We start from the raw sequence: 17,824 nt of genomic DNA on the forward strand, positions 1-17,824 counted from the left end.
TACTCTTGCTGCGCGTACATTTCTCGTCATCGTATTAAACGTACCACTGTGTTTGAGACCTTGTTTGTGTGTGTTCCTTCTACCTGACCATTATATAACCTCGGAGTTTTTCCTTTATTTGTTCCGTCATGGGGGGGGGGGGGATTTATTGGCAGAAAAAAAGGAAAAGGAAAGATAAAAGGGGAAAACTGTTTCATTATGGATCGTTACTGATACTCGTTGTTTTACGAAACACGCTTCTTGAATTGAAAAGAACAAATGGTTTATTTCTTCTAATCTGCTACTCTTTTATTTATTTTTGTTACTTGCGGCAGTAAGTTTTTAAGAGCATAAGCCAACGACGTCGAGGTACTGTACTTTGTGATCTTGTTGTCATAGATAAATTGGTCGATTCTTTCCCGTTTCTCGTTCCGACACTGTATTTTCTGTATCGAAAGCTGTTCCAAGGAGCCGTTCCAACTCTAGCAGATTTTTCTTTTTTTTTTCAACGGTGTACTAGTGATGTCACGAACTTTTTGCTTTCGAACGTGCTGGTTTGCGTGGTTTCACGCACTTTCGAATTTCTAGTCATGTTCGCAAAAGTTCGCAGGTCGACTTCACACTTCTAATCAAAAGTTTAAGAAAGAACTGGTGTGGATATTGCTTTTATAATGAAAACATGAGTTTGAAGTTCAAGTATTATGAATGCACGAGAGGCGTAAGAAAACATCAATGTTTGTATGTTCAACGTCGTTTTTGCGGCGCTCCAGCAGATCTCGCTAGGTTGTATCAGGGCGTCAACGGCAGGTGCTTTCTGTTTTCAGAGGGTTCCTTTTGGCTAGCAAAATCTCTTTGTAGAAGCTCAAATAAACATGAAGATAGCACGACTCACAGTATCTTAATCCAAAACAACGGCAATAATAAGTGTGTGTGTGTGGGGGGGGGGGGTGGCGCTTCTCGAGTCAAGCGTGTGCTTCCGCATCCATGGATGAAATACACGCAGATATGCAGTCAAACCACGGCGAAGTATCCGGAAAAACTTTAACCGTATCATATACCCTTTATTTAATAGTATTATTTAATAATATACTTTAACCTCATCATATCTCCTTTACATGTCCCCCCCCCCCCCGGGAAAAAGTCCGAATTTCGCGTGTTTATCATTTTTTTATTACGACATCATCATTCTTGACATCACTAAATACGAGGACGATTCAACACATGGCCTTCAAACTTAAATTAAAATACCGGGGTCTATCTCATTGCTCTATTCTTCCTGCGGGTGATAGTGCGGGGGGGATTATATTAGAACAAAGAAAAAAGGGGAGGAAAGGTCAGCAAAACGACATGTTGGCTTGCTGTTCCGCAAAAAACAAACGAAGAAAGAAATGAACAAAAGAAAATTAAATAAAAGTAAAATGAAAATGAAAGAATTGGGAAATAAAGGACAAACTAAAAAAGGCGAAAGCAAGATGAAGTAGATTAAAGACAACGATGACTTAAAAAAAAAAAAAGATGAGGGTAATGCGTATGAGGGTGAGAGGTGTGAGGGTCGGACACTGAAGAATGAGGACTTGAGTTCACAGACTGTTCATGAGACCTGTGTCGCCGAGGAACGTCAAAACTGCTTTTGTCACAGACCGCTGCGTGGGATGTCGTACTGGGCCGAGCAGAGTGGCCAGAGAAACGTCTGTGCACCACAGCTCGAGTAGGCGTTGTCTGAGCGTCTGAGGGGTGTCCAATCTGCGGCAGTCGACGAAAAGATTGTGGAATATCAGCTTCAACAGCGCAAGTGGGGCATTTGGAGTGGAAGAGACTCATTTTATAGAAAAGCCGAGGTGACCTGGCGACATTAGGTTGTAGTCGTAGTCGTGATAGTGCGGGTCTTCTCTTCTGTATGGTGTGTTTTGCGACCTCCCCGTGCTACACGTGCAAGCTCGCGATAACTGATTAAAAATTGTTCCCTTGTGAGCGAAGGTGTGAAACCCATTGACATCCAGCTGACACGAAGGCAGCCACCTAGTAGTAGCTGCATACCACTGCAGCAAGTATATGAATACACGCATAAGATCGCAGGACGAAACACAAATGTGTTGGAATCGTCACGACCACGTAGTCCGCGCACTGCTTTAGCCTCCTTTTTTGGGATATTATCAGGGTACGATTGTTGAACATTGAATGCCTGGAGGACAAACAGCGAACAATGAAAATACTTGTTGAACAGCTTGTTGAACAGTGAAAATCTCGTGTCGGCATTGTGGAGCCCGGCATCAGAACAAAACGTCGTGGACTGTTCTCAAAGAGTGTATCGCTCGAACATGACGTCTCTCGGTCACATACGTCACGTATGACCAGGGGCGGATCTAGAAAGGGGGGGAGTCCGGATGTCCTGACCCCCTCCTCAATTTCTGTCTTCACATAATGTTTAATTTGCCCTAGATCGCGTGTATAGCATGCTGTCCATGGCTGGACCCCTCCTCAGAAAAATCCTTGATCTGCCTCTGCATATGACTATACTTCAACCGTCCGTGATCCGGATTTGAAGTTCTTCCACGTTCGACATATTCGCCTGATGACGCGTCGTCGGACTATCCTGTCACATATTCGGTGGTGTCAAGGAGGATATTCGTCGCCAAAAGGTCCGTTCCGACAAAGACGTCAAGAAAGCGCCGCATAAATGGCATGGCTACGCTGGCGTCCCAAAAACCTCTTCTGTCGGAATACAGGTGGTTCCCAAACGGTGACTCACCTGCATTGGAAAAGCAGTGTGACTACGTAGAAAAAAGTTACATTGTTCTCCAGAACATCCATTTTCATTGTTTCTCAATAAATTATTAAAGGTTTTTTATTGAACCACGCTCGTATTATTAAGCCCATCTAATCAAGCTAATCGTGTACCGATATATAAGACACGTTCGCTTCTCGTGCGCCCAAAATTTAACGTGAGCATCCAAAGGGGCCTGCGGTGTTTAGCGCTATTGTGTTCCCGGCCAACGGAACGCGTTGATGAACGACGTCTGGTTAGTTTCAGGTTCTGGTTAAATGGGAAAAAAGGCCCCGCTAATTATGGGGAGCCTCGAAGGAAGGCGATGCTTTGTGATGGTCTGATGTGTAAGGTAGAAAGAAAGAGAGCTAAAAGCACGTTTTACTTTCCTTTTCGCGCCTCGTTAGCAAATAACGACCATTGTTCAGAACACAGTGTAATTTGCAAATTGTTATCGAGTGTAACCTTTGCCACGCAGGTGAACGTTGTGCAAACTGAATTTTGTGGTTTGCTTCGTTACTTGATCTCAGTCATGAACATATTGCATTTAGGTTGGTAGGTTGTGATTTCCTTGTAGTGTGCATCGTGCAATGTTCTTAAACCATAATGTGGGACCTTTTGCGGGCATATCCGAAGTCTGTGCAACACCACGTGTGCCTTTGCTATCATCTTTTCATCTATCAGTGCCTATCAGTACCAAAGTATCGGCATTTGTACATACATTCGTACATAGAGAGCTAATAAGCATGAAATGAATGTGTGACCCTTTCCCGAAATATGTTTTCCTGAAAATATTTTGTCTTTCGTACAGCAACTATAAGAACGGCGACTTGTCATTTCAGGATGGCTTGCATATCGAGCTAGAAGCCATCCATCCCGAAAGCCAGAGGCCAAAGTTGCACGACGTCCACGTCGTCCTCGAATCGAAAGAAAGCATGGTGAGTTTCCACGTACTTCTACACAGACTGTCAGACTTAGTCAGAATTTCCCGCCGTAAAAAGGACGTAATTCATTGGTGGAAAAGGGAGTGGAAGAGCGTCCTTTTGCGCTTCACCGCGACCAGCCGCGACAAAAATATGTAAACCGAAACCAATTTATCACTGCAACAAATGACCCGCTTCGGTTGCAGATTTTTCTCTAAAAGGTACCTACTGAAGGTCCCAGAAGGGGTAGTACCCATTTTAATGCCAACGGCGCCCTGCTTTTGAACTTAGCTTTTTTCACGAAACTCATTTGAATTTTTATTTAAATAATGAGCGCCCCCCCGCTCATTCACGCGTTGCGCATCTTGTAGGCGGTATTGGACAGATACTTGTAAAAAAGAAAGTCATTCGATTGGTGCACCGGTTCGCGAATTATTTAGCCCGGGGATTTAACTGAAGCACCCGGTAGAAGCTATTTTTTTGGTGACTTTCAACTTAACTCGTTGCATTTGAACCCCAGTAACTACTTGAGGACCTCGTCCCTTGTTTAGGTAACTTTTTCGAAGTAACTTCGGGGTAAGTTCCAAGATCCTTTTGTGCGATTCTGGGGCCCGATCGTCAACTTTTCGTACTGTGTAGCAAGAATAAAACTTGGTGCGGCTTTACGAAATGCGCGCAGATGACAACTCGTATGGAACCTAAACTTTCAGTGTCTGCGTTGGGCGCCGTTCAAGACCCCCTAATATTAAGATTAGGATATCAAAATGATCAGATGCCTTCCGAAAGGAGTACATAAAGGCACACTTGTTTCGTCGAGTCAGATATTGGTATAGTTTTCGTATATCAAAACCATTATAAATACTCTTGCACAGCCCATTGTGAGATCAAGATCTGAACGAATTATAGGGAGGTCAAGAACTAAAAAGTGTATGTTAGGTAAGGTAACTTGAAAGTAACTCCTTACCTTTCCAATGTACCTTAGGAACTTCAAGTTCATTTTCATTACCTGCAACTTCGTTAGTAACTCAGTTACATTTTTTTGCACAGTAACTTAACTGGTAACGAGTTCCTTTTCTCGAGTAAGTACCTCATCTCTGCTTGTGACTCAGCCTCACTCATGCTCGCTCATTTCCCGCTCAGCTCCTTGCTTGCTCACTCACTCGCTGGTCAGCTCTCTCTTTGCTCACCCATGCTCACCTCACTCGCCACCCTTAGCATGAGCGAGCATGCTCATTAGTGAAAGTCTTGTAGCATCACGTTCCCCCGTGTAGCAGTTGCAGGTGCCTTGACCATGAGACTGCCATTCGGCCATGGTCTTCTGCTACCATGGTAACTGCATGTTCACGTTGTCAAGAAGGATTTAATGGGCTACTATGATGGTTAGACTAATAGTGGGAGAGGGATCCACTTAGTGGTACTCGTCTGAGGGTTCGTGACAAGGGGACCTTACAATAGATTAGCGATTTTGTGTGGTGAAAATTTGCCGAACAATCTGTGCAGGGTTTTATGTGGCTGCAAAGCGCTGAAACGTTTTTGAAAAAAATTATTTTTATGTTGTTGGCGTGCTCCCGTAACGTATCGTTGAGGCAGCGGCCAGTTTCGCCAATGTAGGAACCGCGGGAGATATCATCTAGACACAAACGTTATAACACTCTACAAACTTTCTTGTATGTATGTATGTGTGTGGGGGGGGTGAGAGGGAGGTTGTGGCTCCACTGTATGGTGCTATAGATAACTTGTTAGCCTCATAAATGGGCTGTATTGCACAAGAAGAGGGAAAAGCTATTTTTCTTCCGGTCGAAACACGTTGCAATGTCGTCCTTTAGCGATCCTGCTTTTTAGGGCACGTCGTTTACACCAATATTGTCCATTTGAAATGTCCCTCAAGCGAAGTGAACATCTCAGTTACAGGTACACCCGAAATTGTTGTTGTAATAACGCTATACTGAGTAGTTTGCCTATGCCAACGTAGCGGCATGGTATAGTCGGTATGTCAGCCGTGCGTACTGTGCGGACGCTTGTGTGGAACTGCCCGAAGAAGCCCCAGGTAAAAAACAAGCAGACAGCTGATGCTGGGATTTGAGCAACATTACGTCTTCATAAACTTCACTATGACAGGACACAAATTGTTCTTGAAGTAGAGTGTGGGGCGCATCTAATGTATTTGGTCTGTGTTTGATATTGAGGCTATTCATTGCGGGTGCTTCCTCTTTACTTCCTTATTTTATTCTGCTCCTTTCTTGTCTTAACTTTTCTCTCTCTGTGTGTGCGGTGCGCACGTCCATCCGTTCGTCCGCTAAGTGTACGACTCTCAAGCTATGCATTGTGCTAAAGTTTTGTCCGCTGCCTCTAGTGTTTTATTCTAGCATTTTCGGGCTTCACAGCCGAACGGTGGCGCTAGCAGCTCCTTTCCTTTTCATCTTTTTTTTCCCCCTTCGTGCCGCGCAAAGCTTTTTGCACGCGCAGTTCTTAGTTCCCTAGCTCCTTCCTTTCTGCCTTCAATCGCAGAGATTTCTCCATTTTACTTATCGTTTATAGGTGTACATTGACTGCGCGACTGATAGATCTGGCTTCCATCTGCAAGGTCAACTGACATCACCTCTAATAGCGCAGCACGTAATTTAGATCATTACATATGGAGAAGGAATGTCTGTGAAACTGTTTTCTGGGCAAGGTCTACAGCGCGAGCGGTATTGCCATGCGACTTGGTAATACGAAAAGCGTGACTGGCGAAAGTATATCTGCGAGACTGGACCATCCTGAACCGGTTGACCTACGATACAGTTCGACAGGACGAATAAGTATCACACAAATACGCTGTTCCCGGTACCGTGCCCATCCGGTCGTTCCAAGCATAGTCCGTGGTCACAGGGCGACAAATAGCAGGAAAATACCACTTTCTGTTTCTCTCTCTTTTTTACCTTATCGAGCTTTTCCTCTGTAGACCTCCCATCGTTTTCAATGTGGTGAGCGGATAAATTATTGGTTTCGGCATGGTTTGTGATGTTTTTTTCTGAACTTCACCACCAACACCACCTCCAAGAGCGTGCGCTCATGGAAATTTCTATGCAACGTGTTGACAAGCGGCCGTTCAACGTCGCGAAGATTATTGGTCCGTGGTCGAACACTGCCCACCAGATGCAAGGCCTTCGTCTACTTGTAGAGTTCCTGCGCTCCACCGGTCTAGCGACGGATGTCTGGTATAGTGCCACCCTGTCACCCACTCTTGCCTGCTGTCCTCTCTCCGTCTGTCCACATCTGTACGCCGCGCATAATCACAGTTGCTTAGCGGCGCTAACACGCAATAAAAAAAAGTGTGTGTTTGTGTGTTCTGAGCTTCCTTCAGTCGTTCTAAGGAAAATCTCGGGACAGTTCCCTATGAAGTCTACCTAGGACGAGCGATCCCCCCCCCCCTCTGAGCTGCATAATATAATAATTATAATCAGTAATAAATAAGTTGGAGCACATTGCAGGTAACGTTTAGCATGCTCTTCTCTTCTTTCTTTTTCATTCCTTTCCTCGAAAACACCGGCAGGAGATTAAACGATCGAAGACACCTACCGCAATTTGTAACGAACAAAATATTTCCGCTGGTCCTGTAACTGAGGAGCTGTCCAGGTATCGAGAAAAGCGACAAATGGTAGTAAGCAAGAACAGTTCCATCGGTGTTGAATTATTGATTTTAACAAATCTAAGTGTGAGTCCTAACAATAAGGTCTGCACTCTGCACAACTATGCCTGCAAAGGTTCTGTCGCAGCGTCCCTCGCTTCTAGTAGGCATTTGTGTGCATGTCGTTTCATCTTCTCGTTCAAAGTAGCAGCAGTAGAGTTGAGCGAGAACGAAATAACCTGTGGGATGTAATATTTGCGTTGCCATCCGGTCGATCAGTTTGCCTACCTTATCTTATACGCGGGCTCGGCAGACATTTATTCTGGGCGCAATCAAAACGGAGTGGATATCCATAGTGGTTGTGCTACCTCAAGATGAAATAGAGATGATATATTGAGGGAGACGACAAAGCTGTTGAAATAAATCCCTGAAGACATCGTCCTGAACGAGGCTCCCGAACATCTCCGACCAGCAGGACAGAAATCGAAGCAACGGGCACCGCACGGACGAAACAACTGTCATCTCCAAGCAGTTCATGCGCTCGAAATTTATTACCAGGGAACGAGTTACAGCGCGGCCTCACGATAAACTATTGAAGGAATGAAATGTCACGAATTTCCCCAATCATCATCATCGGTGTGTTTATTGTCGCTGTGTCGCGATCAAACAAAGTAAAAAAAATGAAAAAACGAAATGACTACAGTTTGTTGGAGGAAACGCCAACAACATGAAGGCCCTCGTTATAGACCAATTTCATTAAGCGAACACAACATCAGCATCACCCAACTGTATACCTCGTGCTTTCTGTTTGTCTGTCATCTGACGCATTCCTGAAGTTATTAGTTCTACCGGATATCAGCAAGAGTCAAGATTTACGGGACAGGTCGACGAGATCACATCATGGCGCTCAAAAGCGTGCATGTTTTTTTTTCTTTTTTTTTACTCCACGAAACCAAAATAAAACAAGTTAGGTCGACCAACGTAGGCACTCGGACATATTCCCCAAGTGGGTAGCCGAATAGGTTATGACATCATTGCGAGTGCCATTTGCTATTCGCCCGTCGTCCCCGTCCTCTGGCAAGCGATTTGCCTGCGCCCCCAGGAGAAAGGTGTGCACCCTCTGTTCTTTTTTGTAGCCGAGTTGTTGTTTTCGTATAAAGTTAAGAGGGAAGGGGGCTTAACTTTATGATATTGCCCAACGCAACTCTGCTACCAGCGCATATACCCATAAGCATATGCCCTCCCAGAAGTCGACTGTTCTGGTTCAGACGTGAGACGGGCGTCGCCATATATGAATGAATGAATGAAAAGCCTTTATTTAGTCTGAAAGTAGATGTGGAGTTGAGAGAAAAAGCTGTTTACAGCTTGACAGGCTGTCAGCCCCAATAACGGCAATAAGAGAACAAGAAGGAAAAAAGGCTTCACTATTGGGAGACTGACATGACGTCACAGGCTGTTAGCCGAGAGAAACGTCATTTTTGACCCGCCAGATTGAAAGCTCTCTTGCGCAATAGGATTGCACGCTGCACTCACTCGTTCGTTTCGTGTGAACATGTAGCCCGGGGCTTGTAATCCTAATTTCTACTCCTTCTGACGCATTTTCTTTTACGCGCCTTTTCGTGTTCCCAAAATGCACGCCAACTGCAGCTGACTGCACCGGCGCGGCCGACGTCTCCACTTTTTTACCTTCTCTACGTCTCTCTCGGTTTCTCGTCATGTGTGCAAATAGAAATGTACGCGGCGTTGTTGCGAGTATTTCCTTTCCCAATGGATGTTGCTTTCGAAAGTTGTTCGTGGGTTGAACCAATTTCTTTCTTTAGGAAAACAGGTCGTCTGCTGTCATAGTTCGGGAAATTCAGGTGTTTCCAGTTGGTGCTGTGACAATTAAACGTCCGTTATTATGCACATCGCCGAAATGACACTTTCGTTGTACTAATTTCTCTTTTAAACGCTCTAAGTGTTGCCATTTAGATGCTGGTATTTCTATGAGGTGAGACGTAACCATAATATGGGTATAGTTTCAAATATCTTTTCATCTGTTTGTAGTTGCGAGAGAAAAACCTTCTGACAACTATACCGATAGCCTATAGTTTGAGTGTCACGTGATACAGTCCGATCACATGATCTGCGGAGCATGAAAAGGAAAGCACACTTGTTGTGCGGGCGCGCTGCTGAATAAACTGGCAAATGTTGAATAGAGTAATAAGAAATTAATACCCCTACATCATCACACAACGGAGGGAAGAAGTGACGCAATAAACATACAAGTTGTCCATCTGAAAATGAAACTCAGCCCAGAAACCTAAAGACATCTGTGATTGGCATAGCCGGGCGCATGACGCCTCCGCGTCACAACGTAGTGTGCCCGCATGTTTCAAACTGCTGCTTGTGCAGCGGCCATGTTTCGGAAACATTTATCGGAGACGACGTGCCCAGAGGACATTTGCACGCTTTTAAAGCAAACAGGAAAAATATTCGCGTTAACATAGCGTGTGAATTGGCTTCCCATTCCGCGTGGCGTCCGCCATCCTCTCGTATACTCCACTTTCAATGTGCGGACTACATTATCCGCTGGCGGAGATGTACTTCTGTGGCTGTAGTTCTTACGCTGTCTGGGAGTATAGAGTGGTGTGTTTCCGCTGAAAGAGGTTGTTGTGCAACATTTGGTTAATGTTTATGTGTTTATCTAATACACTGAACAAGCTTTGGTTTCTGACATTGGTTTGTTCTTTCGTATCCGTTTCAGACGATTACGGCTGGTGTAACTGCTGAACGAATAGTGCTCGTTGCCAAGGTTACAAAAGACGGCAGTGCGGACGCCCCAGTCACTCGGTACAATATTCATTTGAATAACCTTAAGGGAAAGGTAAGTCAATAAGCAGTTAGTCGTGTACTTCGCCCGCAGTGCACATTGAATCATTGTTTACAAGCAGCTCAAAACGCATACAGCCTCCCCGCTCTCATACTGATGCGCATCGCGTTAGCTCCCACGCAAACGCCACTGCTTTAAAAAAAAGCAAAGTAAAATTAAAAGTATCCCATAATCGCAGTTTTGTGTAGCGACAAGGAAATGTAAGGGACGAGAAGAATGACGTGTTTATAATTTAGCTTATTGCACACACTATAGGAAATAGAGTACCCGTACTGTCACGGGAGGCCATATTGCACCGCCCACGGAAGGCTCGCGGGCGTAGCCATCGGGCTGCTTTGAACGTGAATGTGCTGAGGAATGCCAGCGGCACGTACGTGCCGCAAATAATTGCTGCACAAATGTTGTTTGCAAGGAATTCGCCGGTTCGAGACGTGCCTTTGAGTATGAAGCCCTTGTAGGACGCATCCATTCATGATGTAAGGCTGGTCAATGGTTTAACAGCACTGGAGTTGGGCGCAGGCTGAGCCACATGCCGCGAAGCGCGTAGTGTTCTTCTGTAGCGTCAATATTGTAGGGCGAAATAGTAACGCAGCTTATGGAAGGCCAGAACTCTTTACTAGCCAAGTTGACTTGTCGCCCAAGGAATCCCCGACTTGGACCAGCCGCCCACATCTGACACTTCAAAGTATCTAATAGACAGCTATTTCATGCACATAGTCGATGATTCGCTGTGCTTCGTGATCAGATAGCAGTTCACGAAAGTTCCTGGAGCGATCATCGTGTCGTCGAGTTTCCTAAATCTCCACTCCGCAACAGCGTCATCAAAACATGGGTGTATGGCAATATAGGGCTAAGTTTAATTTGTGGTGAAACGTGATGTGGTAACTTTATCTTTTATAAATCATATGGTGTGCAACGCTTAATTTTGAATAGGGTAGGGCTAATATATGTACTGTCGTCAATATTGACATTTCATTATGCCAAAGTCAGGCACAGCCAATATCCTGCAGAAAGTATACGATGCACTGTCTTATTTGTACATCTTTTTAGGTCAAAATCTGCTGCATCAGCCCTGAGCAACTTTTCGTGGTACGGTTTGTACAGAGACCAGAGGTCAAGGTTTCTCTTCACCCTGCCACTGGTGAAAGCGTAAGAACGTCATGACGACCGTCGTATATGGTATAAATACATATCGATGTTTCCAGAAACCCCGCTCAGTTGACCAACATGCAACTGACGACATTCTGTTGGAGGCTGTCATGGATTCCTTGGCGTATTCTGTGGCAGACCTGTCTTTCTCCGGCCAAAAAGACTTCCCGAACTACCTACATAAAGAAGCCGTCTCGGAGATTATTCAGAGGACGCAACTTAACCAAGTGGTAAGTGTGAAGTGCCATTGTCGCTTTACTAGCCGGGTGTTCGAAGCACCGCCTAAACTTCCGTTGTCCTTCGTTATTGTCAGTGTTGAATGCGGAGTAAAACGGCGCTATAGTTTCGGAATCGACCGGGACGGACGCGATAGTTCCTTTAAAATCGCAAGAGGAGTTGATATATCTGTGCTTTGATACATGTTTATTAATGATTGTCCTCAATGACACACATAAGCTGCCCAAGCCCTCGTGCCCTCTCAGCACCTTGCCTAAGGTTCCATTTGTTTGTCCTGAGCTGCGAAAAACGCTCTTTTTTTCTCAAAGTCTATGGCTTCACCATGGTAAAGGTCAGTGGCATCGCACGCTGACGATGCATTAGATTAACTCTGCGAATGCAACGCTATCTCAAACAACTTGCATAAATCAGCATCCATTGTTATCACTGCCACTTTACAACACCTCAGCAAGATCATGCTTGCTCCCTAAGCGAACCGGGAAAGACATTTTGCTCGGTTGCTTCTCCTGCATACATTAGGCTCTGTAGGGATAGCACGCTTTACAGGAGACTACCACGGACGGACTCACTCACGCTTCGTCAGACCACATTCGCCATTTGTAGGATGTATCCTGCATTAAAATTGTTATTGATTTAATTGCGTCGGTCTTGGCGTGTGTGCAGGTGGGAACCAATGCAGGAACACTTACCGATACAGTACATGTTCCACAACCACATCTAGAATTTTGGCATCATTTTAACTTTACGAGCTCCCGTGGACATGTAGGTGTGTTGCTTTTTCGTAGCCCTAGCTACAGCCAGTAACTGGCCACTTACGAGCTGGTACAGCTTGGGACAAAAGTTTACGGAACACGCGAGCCACGTACCTTTTCTTCGATGCGACACCCTGGCGGCTGCCGGAATCGGGTGAGTCCACTGTTTCGAAGGGGTGGACGGATGCGCTGTGAGCGACACACAGTGGTGGTTCCAGGTTCCAGTGTCGCTTATGCGTGCCTGGGAAGTACAAGTTACCGCTGTGTGTCGCTAACAGCGCACCCTTCCACCTCTCCGAAACAGTGAACTCACCCGCTTCCGGCAGCCGCTAGGGTGTCGCACCGGAGAAAGAGTACGTCGCTCGCGCGTTCCGTAAACTTTTGTCCCAACCTGTACTGTGATATGCACGCCACATCATCAGCGGGCGGAGTAGAAATACGCCGACTCAGCGCAATGGAGTTGAGCGGCTCTGTTCGCCTACGTTACGCCAGTCCCTTAGAAAAACAACACGAACGCGGAATAGTCCTGCGGAATACGTCGCAATGAAAATACGCAGGGACAAGTTACGTGAGCACATAGCCGTTGTGCTGAATGCATTGACGTAAAATAAGTTTGTGCTATAGGGTCGGAGCTACGTCCCTACGCCAGTGCGTGATACGTTCTTTTCCTTCCCCTATGGGCCTGTTTCACGATCGACGTTTGGGGGCACTCCGAACCGTATTCTGCAGCGCCATTTGTGGTCGTGTAGCCGGAGGTTTTTCCGTACATAGGCATGTATAACCTACACTGCAGCTCTGAAAAATCGTGGCGCAAGGATTTCCACAAAAGAGATGACGTTCCCGGTACGGCGGTAAGGCAGGGAACGCGCCGGACACGACCGTGTAGTAAGGGCGCTCTACACAGGGCAGTTGGCGCTGCGGTCGCCGGACGAAACTTTAGTGGAACAGGCCTCATAAAATAGCGACTGAAAATAGAGAGCTTGAGTAGATTGAAAGGCGATGACGGTATCGGTTCCGAAAACATGTTAAGCCCATCTCCGGATTCCTTTGAACTGGCGCACATCGCGTTGCTAGTCTTTGGATTGACAGCCGCCTTTATCTTGTCGTTTTCGTACAGTTCTTGCGATATACTAATCTCACTAATGATATTCCCGCTTTCCTCTCTCTGTGCCAGAGTACAGCCCCAACGCTGACCAAGCACGACCAAAGGCTGCTCATTAAAGTCATCAAAGGCTCAAGTATCGGCGGCACTAAAGGTGAGTCATCATCCTTCACAATATTTTGTTGTCCAGTGAAAGGAGCAAGGACGGGATCGAAAAAAACTTACCAGAAGGAGAAGAAATTAGGATTATAAGACCTTGCAATAGAAGTAGTCAAGAGAGGTTTTTATCTCGCGGGTAAGAAAGCAGGCAAGAAGCACGCTGTCTCCCTTTTGTTCTTCTTTGGTTGTATCTAGCGCCGCCTGTCCGGACGTTGAGCAGTTCTGCTTGGCACAGCCCGTTCAGCGAATGATGAACAAAAGGCAGTTGATGCAATGTATCGGAGGACTCTCTATTTCAGCAGACTTCCTGCATGGCTACTATTGCTGATAGCACGCGGAGACTCACATGTACAGGACGTCCCACGAAAAAGGGCCAGGGGTAAAAAAAAGACGGAGTGCTGGACACAAATGGAACCAATTGTACGTGTTTAGCAGTTGTGTGGTCTATTCAAAAATATTTTTTTCATCGCCCCTTGTTAATTAATTAGCGGTAATTAATTTTCTAACTTTTCAATTATAAAAGCTACGAAGTTGTCTCAATGAGAACATCTGATCTCTTCGGTCGCCTGATACCAAAGCCGTTTTCAGAACAAAAATCCGTTCGATAGATCGTTCACAAAAAATTCGTGAAGGAACACCATTTTTTTTCTTTATTTTTGTTCGTTGCGCGTCTCTAGAGGCGCGTCTTTCCTTCACTCCCAAAACGAGACGACGAAAGAGCACACTATCGCCTCTTGCGTCCTGGAAAAAGATTAAAAGAAAACAGAAATAGCAACCCAAGATAAGGGCAGTTGCGATAGAGTCACAGCATACATTTCTTTTTGTTTTGTTTCCGCAAGTTAAAACTCATCTTCGACGCATGAGGCGGCACTGTGCTCTTTCACTCTCTCACATTGGGAATGAAGGAAATACGCGTCTTCGAGGATGCGCAATGAACAAAATAAAGAAAGAAATGGTGTTCCTTCACGAATTTTTTGTGAACGATCTATCGAACGGATTTTTGTTCTGAAAACGGCTTTGGTATCAGGCGACCGAAGAGATCAGATGTTCTCATTGAGACAACTTCGTAGCTTTTATAATTGAAAAGTTAGAAAATTAATTACCGCTAATTAATTAACAAGGGGCGATGAAAAAAATATTTTTGGATAGACCACACAACTGCTAAACACGTACAATTGGTTCCATTTGTGTCCAGCACTCCGTCTTTTTTTTAGCTCCTGGCCCTTTTTCGGTGGGACACCCTGTATGTGTTGGCCACATAGTACTCGACATGTGACACGCTAATCTGGCTTCTTGCCACCGACGAACCGTTTCGTAGAATGTCTCTACCTACCGAGATATGAGGGGTTCATGCTTGGGGACTGAACCTGTGGCCACAATAGTGTATTCGTTCGCCAATGGGGCCAAACAGGCACAGACAGGTACCTTCTCACACTTGCCATGCGACAGTGTGATAAAGAGTACTGAACAGCATGCCCATAAACATCTCCATCGTACATCGAAGTTGCTGTGTTCTGTCCCTCAACCGGAAGAATGTACAGCAACGTAACAAACATGAAGTGAAGGAAGAAACTACCATTTTAAATTTAGTGAGCCGTTTATGCTAAATTTATTTTACTTTCAGCATCGAAATCTTGAGATCAGAGACAGAACGAAGGTGAATAGCAAGCCTACCTTAAAGTAGCACAGAAGTCATTTTTAACACCCAGTTTTCTTCCTATCAAACTGTTAAGTAGGCCAGTAACATGCACCACAAAGTCATAATGATCGCAGAAATTGAATTTAAAATATGCCGTAAAAAGCGCCCGTGCGCAACGGTGGTGAAGAGCAGTACCAGCCTGTGATCTGCCTGGAACCTCGCGCTGACGCTATAAGGAGAACGCTCGCTGATTGGCCTAGAGAAATGTTGTCTGCTACTCCGCTGTCGTCTGCTACTCGGCTGTTCGGGGTTCTGATAAAGCCTTTCTCCCTGCTCGGTAATGCTTCGGCAGCTCCTTCTATCCCCAATTATCCGGGAGAACTGGCAAAACAGGTTTACGGCGGCAAAGGGACAAGGCGCTGACCCCACAGACCGGCGAACCAGAACGAGTTCTCCTTGTACCGTCATCGGTGACGTGGCAGCATACTTCCTCATCCTCGTTATAGCTGGAGTGGCGAGTTAAGGGAAGTCGCGGAGATATGTTTCTGTGAGTTTTTTCCTGGAACACAAGTTGCGCACATCAAAACCTTTCGCGCTATTCGGTATAATGACGCACACACTTTCATCAGATGTCTTAAAGGAGCATGGAAATGATCGGAATAAAATATGACGGAAGAAGTAGAAATTACGATTCGGAGCCCAGTGATACATATTCTCACAAAAAGTTTGAGGGTAGCGCACAATCTTGGAGCGCGAGAGAGCTTTGAATCTCGCGGCAGAAATGTCCCCTCACTCGACTGCCAGCCGCTGATGTCATATGGCTGCACCGTCTTTCTCTTTCTTTTTTGCGATTTCGAAGCACGACCGAGCAAGCCGACCGAGCAGGAAGCGTTGTTGTTCATCGGACGTCGTGGAAAAAACAGGTGGTGAACTGAACACTCTTTAGGCGACACGTTTGCTCTTCTTGACGAAACGTTTTATGGAGTTGGAGCCTAAACTCCGCCAGCTTCGATTTCGCCACACGAATGTACCGGAGGCTGGTAAGTGGTGCTGCTAAGTGTGAACGAACATTCGGATTGAAATATAGTGCTTCTTCTTGGTTACAAATGCATAGTCATGAAGACGCGGCGCAGTGACCAGTGTTTTCACTTGAAGAGGTCGTCGACCATCATGACTTCTCCGTGTTGTGTTCAACACTATGGGCTCTGAACAGCATGGACACTGGCATCTCTGAGGCGGAAGAGCGGACCGATGAATGCATAGCTGTGTAACATTGCGCTTACCATATCTTACTGATACCAGGAGCGCAACGTCTACACAAGCACAATAACATGGATACCAAAATAAAGTCAGTAGCGTTCATCTGCTAGCGATCTGTGGGAAACCCCAAAACACATGGCCAAATAAGCATTTTCTTTTTTGAATGGTCATACGCAGCATACAACAGTGGCACATGGAATACTGACAGGGATGAATTTAGTCGTATCATATATATATGCCGCACACACAGGCACAATACTGTTCGCTAATTAACGACACCTCAGCACAATCGGAACAGAAGCCACAACCGCGTACGATCCACCTCAACCCGGGCCGTCACGGCAACACAGAGGCCTAGCCACCCCTTTTACACTGCCCGCAGTCTTGTCTATGTAAAACGTACGAGACAAATCATGTAAGAACGCAAATAAATAACAATGTTCAGCCGTCTCAGTCGGTAAGTCGCCACGATTCCGGAGCTAGCAGACGATTCTGGCGGGGAGCGGACGCTTCCGGCAGCTAATGAAGTGGTCGGCCGCCTGACGTCATCACACGCAGACTCTGCTTGGGGGAGACTGTCGCCGCGGAGCGCATTCATGCAAACTAATTTTCTCAGGAAATTCGCGCTTTTCGAAGGAAATATTTTGCGTGACAGTTTATGAAGGTAGTATGTCCATATCAAGCGGTGAAAAAATATATGTTCCAAATGATTTCCATGCTGCTTTAATCTGAAATTTTTTTGGATGGCCCTCTGTACTCCTTTAAGCCAGCGCACCACCTCTTCAGCACGGTTATAAGCGTGCTGAAGTTTTGATTATCAGCCTGTTCCAACAGTTTGCTGTTTTTGAACATCAGGGTCCAAAGAGGCCTACTGCACAGTGGAAGTGGACGAACCGCCGCACAGATACACTACTGCCACGGTGAAGGAGACGACCAATCCCTTCTGGGACGAACACTTTCTCTTGTAAGTACGTCGACGCCGTCTCAGAGCCTGCCTTTTAGTTTACTGTTGTGTACACATTCCAAAGGACGAATTATTTGCATTGAAGCGGCATGAACCATACTGTAAACAACATTCTACACCGCATGGACAGAGTGTTACGCAAACGTCTTCCGTTATCTCGTAAAATGTTCTCTTGTTCATGAAAGAAGAAGATCGCTCGATAGAAGCTTATCGACTCCCGTGTGCCAGACACGTGACAAGGATTGTGTATTTTCCTAAGTGCCGCGTGCAATCAAAGTGGATTTTTGCGCCCGTTCCCGTACTAAATATGAGGCAGCCTTGTTGTTGTTGTTCTGATAATTTTTCATGCGACTGTGACACAGTAGGATCGCATTGATTGCCCCCTCGAATCTTCTTTTCCAAACACGAAAGAAA

General features: G+C 45.7%; 1 protein-coding gene across 9 annotated transcripts in view; it reads left to right on the forward strand.

Annotated features, from left to right (window-relative positions):
- Nucleotides 1-17,824, forward strand: part of LOC135385591 (uncharacterized) — a 139,646-nt gene that overhangs the window by 82,278 nt on the left and 39,544 nt on the right. For all 9 annotated transcript variants that reach the window (XM_064615002.1, XM_064615004.1, XM_064615008.1 and 6 more), the window contains exons 2-7: nucleotides 3,586-3,681; nucleotides 10,023-10,142; nucleotides 11,199-11,297; nucleotides 11,354-11,527; nucleotides 13,461-13,542; nucleotides 17,302-17,410. In XM_064615002.1, the coding sequence (XP_064471072.1) occupies nucleotides 3,586-3,681; nucleotides 10,023-10,142; nucleotides 11,199-11,297; nucleotides 11,354-11,527; nucleotides 13,461-13,542; nucleotides 17,302-17,410 (680 nt within the window). The remainder of the gene's footprint in view (nucleotides 1-3,585; nucleotides 3,682-10,022; nucleotides 10,143-11,198; nucleotides 11,298-11,353; nucleotides 11,528-13,460; nucleotides 13,543-17,301; nucleotides 17,411-17,824) is intronic.

The sequence above is a fragment of the Ornithodoros turicata genome, chromosome 2 (genome assembly GCF_037126465.1).
Source record: "Ornithodoros turicata isolate Travis chromosome 2, ASM3712646v1, whole genome shotgun sequence".
NCBI classification, from domain to species: Eukaryota; Metazoa; Arthropoda; class Arachnida; order Ixodida; family Argasidae; genus Ornithodoros; species Ornithodoros turicata.